At 42.9% G+C, this 5,721-nt stretch overlaps 2 protein-coding genes across 2 annotated transcripts in view; one reads left to right on the top strand and one right to left on the bottom strand.

The window, feature by feature from the left end:
* Nucleotides 1-1,168: 1,168 nt before the first annotated feature.
* SARC_04233 (protein DJ-1) lies at nucleotides 1,169-4,449 on the top strand. The gene is made up of 6 exons (XM_014301959.1): nucleotides 1,169-1,373; nucleotides 2,096-2,197; nucleotides 2,689-2,818; nucleotides 3,318-3,404; nucleotides 3,575-3,626; nucleotides 3,871-4,449. The coding sequence occupies exons 1-6, from the start codon at nucleotides 1,290-1,292 to the stop codon at nucleotides 3,971-3,973; spliced, it is 558 nt and encodes a 185-aa protein (XP_014157434.1). The 5' UTR covers nucleotides 1,169-1,289; the 3' UTR covers nucleotides 3,974-4,449.
* Nucleotides 4,450-5,265: 816 nt separating this feature from the next.
* SARC_04232 (hypothetical protein) overlaps nucleotides 5,266-5,721 on the bottom strand; it is a gene marked incomplete at its 5' end in the record, with an annotated part of 3,724 nt that continues 3,268 nt past the window's right edge. Inside the window, one exon of the mRNA XM_014301958.1 lies at nucleotides 5,266-5,530. Within this exon, the coding sequence (XP_014157433.1) occupies nucleotides 5,365-5,530 (166 nt within the window). The remainder of the gene's footprint in view (nucleotides 5,531-5,721) is intronic.

Below are 5,721 nucleotides of genomic sequence, written 5' to 3'. Positions count from 1 at the left end.
AGATAGATAGATATATTGTGCGAGTGCGTGTGTGTGTTTGAGTGTTAGTGTTAGTTTGTGTTGTGTATGGGCAATTGCGTGGGCGTACGTGATGCATTCTGGTAGTGTGTGATATATCGGAAATGTAAACCCAAGAGAGTACTGTGCAAAACACCAGACGTATTATGTGCAACTATAGATCGTCATTTTGTACGGAGGCAAAAAAATCTGTATTATTGAAGGATAGCGGTGAATTCGAGTATATTTCCGGAGCTTTTAAGGTTGCAGGCTCATAGTATACAATAGTACGAACATAATACACCTGTCAAACACTGAACATATACTGAGTAGTTTAAGATTAGTTGGTATGCATACAATATATATATATATACTCGTTGATACCTTTGTCTGAGACTGATATGTATCGCCTTCTTTGGTCTGAGACTGATATGTTTCGCCTTAACTAATCTTTGAATGAACAATCGCAACACGGGTATCTGCTGCTGTAGTTATCTCGATTTGCTTGCACGCATACATATACATGTACCAAGACCAGAAAACGTACAAATTTTATACATAGTCTCGTACCTACATAAAAGACACTACACACAGAACACACTATAAACACTTCTCTATACAAATATTAGAGGTATCTTACCTCACTCGTGGATCCAGTGGTATAGTAGGTGACTGGACTATGGACACCGCTAAGTCCCCCAAATATATATATTACAAATGCACACTTTTTTGGAAGTCAAAAAAAGTTTATGTAAAAAAAAATTGAAATAAAAAAGGATGCTATTTGAACGTTTTCGTAAAACAGAAACAAAAAAGGATAAAAAGAGGTACTGTACAGTACAAGTGTACAATGGTCTTAAAAAAAGTTAAACGTAAACGCGTATTTTTTCCGATTTATAAACTTCATACCGATTATGCTTTAAACGGAACAATAGACTGAAAACACATCGATCTATTTGTTCAATTGAATGGGCACGAGCGGGATATTCTGTATATAATTGTGAACCGTAGGGCTCCATCTATGCACCTACACACCCATATGGACATCCTCGAAAAGAACATTGAACGAAACGTAAATTTATTCATTCAAAGTTTATAAAAGTCGAAATGGAAAACGTTCTATATTTTGTAGAGGCAAAATAGTAGAAGTCTGTATTTTCAACAGACCCTAATACAGTAAACAAACAAGGAGCTAAAGTGGTGTATTTAGTGTTCAACATCATATCGCTTGTGTTTATTCTTTATTTTAAGCATCGTAGCGCTGCGTATAGTAGTATCATTGAGTGTTCATCATGCCAACGGCTTTAGTTATTCTGGCTCCAGGGCAAGAGGAAATTGAAACCACTGCAGCCATCGACATACTGAGGCGCGGGAAAGTGAGTGCTTTTGATTATCGGTTCTTCAGCAGACTACACCCGTATTTAACTGTTTATTGCAAGTTCATTCAATTGTAATAGCATCATATTGCAAGTGAGGGGGATTGTCTGTACACAATATTCAAATGCACAAATACTAAAACGAGACGTAGGAGAGTCACACAGACAAAGATAACATGCCTTGTAGTTTAGCTTTCACACTACCCTGATCAGAAGGAAGGCTATTTAGCCCATCGACATATGGTTATAGGAATAAAATTTCGATGTACAATGTAAATCGTATCACGATGGTTTGCGAGAATTTTGGAGAAGAAATACCTTTCCGACAGGAAGCTATGAGCCTGTTGAGTATTATTGAAATGGATCAGTGGTTTGCACAGGTTGATTGAGGGAGTGGTATTGTTCTGGCATAAGAGAAAGTACCGAACAGGCTATTGAAGTTTCTAGACAGAGACGCTATTCTATGCGAATCACTCGTCTGTAGTTAATTTGATCGCAGTCCGCATTGCATGTATGGCTTTTTCACCAGAACGCGCGACGTGTGTCCTTAGACCTGTGCTGATTTCAAGTCAGTTGGCTTTTATTATTATTCAAGTTGTAAGTTGAAAGCATCTATTTATTGCTTAATAGTGGTCAAGTAAGAACTTGCTGCAGTCCAGCTCAAAGTTCTCATGTAGTTGTCAAGTCTGCTTTTTCCAACCTTCTTCTTTGATATATCGCAGGTAGAGGTCACTGTCGCCGGTCTCGAGGGCACAGATGCCGTGGTATGCAGTCGCAATGTGTCGATTGTTCCCGACGAAAGCCTGGAATCTGCCGCGTCCAAGGTAGGCTTGCCCAGTGTTTCACCGGCGTTTGCCACCTTGGATTGTTTGTGATTTTTTTCCCCCATACCCCGACCTGTTTGTTGTAGTGTCAGTATGTGAGTGTATTTGCTCAGCTGTCGCTATATACTGTATGGCAGCCTCGGTCAATTGCGTCCTCCCACCGCTCTGTGTGGCGAAGCAGCTCCCTTGTTTTATGTACCAGTGGGGACCCGTATGACTTCTCAGTTCTCAGTTGTCTCTCCATGCCTTGTCTGGTTTACAATACTGGGTTGAGTTATCGACTCTTCACTCAATTGGATTCAGTGCATCTGTATAGCTTTTGTATCAATACGTGCTGGACGTACAACACACCGATCGTAGAGACTACCGTTGATGAGGTGTCGATTGCTATTTGGGGTAATTCAGTATAGACGGACAACCAGGAATGATTTTAGTCTCCAATGCTCCATGGCACAGTACATATCTTCTTGTCCCCCTTTTTTTTTGGACAGGGCCCATATGATATGATTGTACTACCAGGCGGTATGGGTGGTGCCAAAGCCAACGCTGCCTCGTCAGCTGTCAAATCCCTTCTCGCCGAACAAGAAAAGGCTGACCGATACATTGCGTTGATCTGTGCAGGTACTGTCCTAGTTCAGATCGTCCGGATCAAGTGGTCGTACTTTGCGTTGTTCGCTACTAGTAGAGGTGGGCCGTGGTACAAATGCACAGGCGAATCCAAGTAATGTGAGCCGCTTCTAAATGCTTGAACTGCTGCCGCCTGTCGTTGTTGGTGCAAGCAGTTGGAGCGATTGGTGTTGCAGACCACCTGCAGGTTGTAGAATGACGCTCTGTGATTGGCGTTGGGCAGTACACAACCCAAATCTGATGAGCCCTTAGTCCGCACAAACATTTCTGTACAATCGTACAAGCCATATAGTGCAGTGTTTCTTTGTTTGGTGTACCTAGAAATAGAACTCCAGGTGACAAGCTCCCCTGGTACTCGGAGGTAGCTATATACGAATTCACTTTCTTCGTAGTCACTTCGAGTATCATTACATGTTTTGTGTAGCATCCTCACAATCTCGCCGGTTATCCACCTCGCCTCTAAAACTTACAATTGGTTTTCCTATTGGAGCAGGACCCCTGTCACTCATCAGCCATGGCATAGGCAAAGGGAAAAAAGTTACTTCTCACCCATGCATCAAAGATGATCTTATTAAAGCCGGTGAGTTCGTCTTTCGCGAATTTGCGGTGCACTTTCATTCATTTTCGGCAATTCAGGCTATCTCCGTGTGCCCAGCTGTGTATCGCATACCATTGTGCTAATTAGAAAATAATAGATCCTTTTGATGAACTCACTTTGCATTCATAACTATATTTCTAATTTCGGCACAGAATACGAATACAGTGAGGACCGTGTAGTCGTCGACGGAAAGCTTATCACAAGGTGAATCGTGTTTCCCATGTTTATCTGTCATGGTAGAAGGTAGCGTGTTCTGCTCTTCGCTTAACTATATGCGGCTGACTTCCAAGGGAAGATGTAACTTGCAATCTCCCCTGCAATTTAATCCCGTGTTTGTTACGACGCCATATGCTGACTCCAAATCACCACCCATTCTCATATTTGCTAGCTTTATCTTGTATTTGTATCTCTAAATACTACATCTCATAAAATACCCATCGATTCGCAGCCGTGGGCCTGGCTCTGCCATTGAATGGGGTCTCGCACTAGTGGAGCAGTTGGTGGGCAAGGAAACCGCCGACGAGGTGCGTGCCCCTCTTATAATGCTTTAAGAAGTCTTCGCTACCGTTGCGAGCTATCCACTTCGTCCCGTTGAGCACGCCTCGACCGTCTCGTAACAAAGAAATTGGCCAGGCTGCCGGAACAGCATTTTTTGGACCTGCGGCATGTACTCGGACCAAATGCCACAAGGCCCACGCATACGGTAACCATATCAGTACTCGAGACGTGGGCGGGCATACTGCAACTCTCGCTCAAAGGACAGCCATTCTGGCAGGAAAAATATTGAGAATCTATTTCAAGGTACCAAGGAACTGGCCTCCAAATATCAAATCGTAAATAAAATATCAAAGTTTGAATTGGATTCATGAGCGTGTTCGACTCGTTCACATGACGGTACATTGCGATCTCGCGCAAATACACGAAAACGACCACATGAGGAAATATTCAAATGTCAGACCCTTCTTTTTTCCTTTCCGTGATAAATGCCCTTGCAGTACTCTTTTCGATGGTAATAATGGCACAAACCTGTCAGATTCGCTGCCACCTCAGAGTGATGTGTTATCCAAGTCACAAGTAGAAGTTGAGACCAGCTAGTCCGTTGTACACTCAGTGAAGTGTTGTATATCGCCAAACCTGGCATCGGATCGCTTATAGATTGAGAATGACAATTCAAAGTTCTCATCATACTTGCAGGTCTGACAGGGCTAGCTTTGGATGGCATACGTCCCTCGAACGTATATCTATCGGGGCTATAACTTTCAAAGTAAACGTGCGTACATCTTGAATCTGATGTTGAAAAGGTGTAGTGTGTTTTATTTCTCTGAGGTCCAACATTCCCGGGCTGAATAACATATCTGCGATAGGCTAGATCTCAAGGAGTTGGTTACCAAGTTTATGCTTCTATAAAATTCGCAGCAAAGAGGCCATGATGTAGTTATTGTAATTTCCGTATGTATGTATCCGAGAGTACTGTGCAATTTGGGGTGACACCAGGCACTTGTCACCGTCGCAAGCAAGCAAGTGTCCTCGTATATTCACAAAATAAACAATCAAGCTGTAGCTTCCTCATCCAGCTCCAACTCAGGGAGTATCACCCAAGTGAACCTCTTTGACATCGTATTGATGGCTCTCACTAGGCTGGACATATCATCCCGATGTGAAACTGCGAGCACATGGATAACACGAGCAGTCACTCTGTTCTCAAGGCAGCAAACGATGTCAAGGCATGTATTCAAGCTCTCGTTATTCCGTCGCACGCCGCCATCCACACGCCTCTTTTTCGAGACTCGCTAACATAAACCTCTTATTAGAAATTTATAGCTTACCTGTACCAAATTGAAATGCGGCGAATGTCCTCGAGTAAACACATGAGCCATCCGTTGCGGGCTGCCAAATGAGGAACTCGAGAGGCCGAGTAAGAACCTCAAGAAGACTTGAGCGATCAGGTATCCTTGTCAGGTGATGAGCTGTCAGGCGCATTCTCCAATTCTGTGCTGTACTGAGACTCCAGCATAGTCGTCGGAATTAAAACTTTAATCATCGAAGAAGTGGTATTTAACCTCGATGGCCCCTTTGTAGATTGCAACGAGTATGTTCCGTGTATTTTCCTGTGCATTTACAAAAGCATCGAGATTCAGTGCCATGTCAACTTTGAGTTGACCATTCCAAAAAAACTCATGAGATAGTGGGGGAAGTGGATACAGCTCGGCAACCGAGAATCAAATAACATTTGAGTAGTTTAAGTACAAACGAAACTGGTTGGCACAGACACAAGTTCCTATCGTTCACACACAATTAT

Source organism: Sphaeroforma arctica, assembly GCF_001186125.1.
Source record: "Sphaeroforma arctica JP610 unplaced genomic scaffold supercont1.231, whole genome shotgun sequence".
NCBI classification, from domain to species: Eukaryota; class Ichthyosporea; order Ichthyophonida; genus Sphaeroforma; species Sphaeroforma arctica.
The sequence above is the reverse complement of the archived record's forward strand: the minus strand, read 5'-3'. Positions and strand labels throughout refer to the sequence as shown.

Bases quoted from the DNA above. Each gene is read 5' to 3' on its own strand.
- SARC_04233 (XM_014301959.1), top strand. From the start codon at position 1,290: ATGCCAACGGCTTTAGTTATTCTGGCTCCAGGGCAAGAGGAAATTGAA. The intron at 2,198-2,688 runs GTAGGCTTGCCC...TTTTTTGGACAG, and splicing joins TGGAATCTGCCGCGTCCAAG to GGCCCATATGATATGATTGT. The intron at 3,627-3,870 runs GTGAATCGTGTT...ATCGATTCGCAG, and splicing joins GACGGAAAGCTTATCACAAG to CCGTGGGCCTGGCTCTGCCA.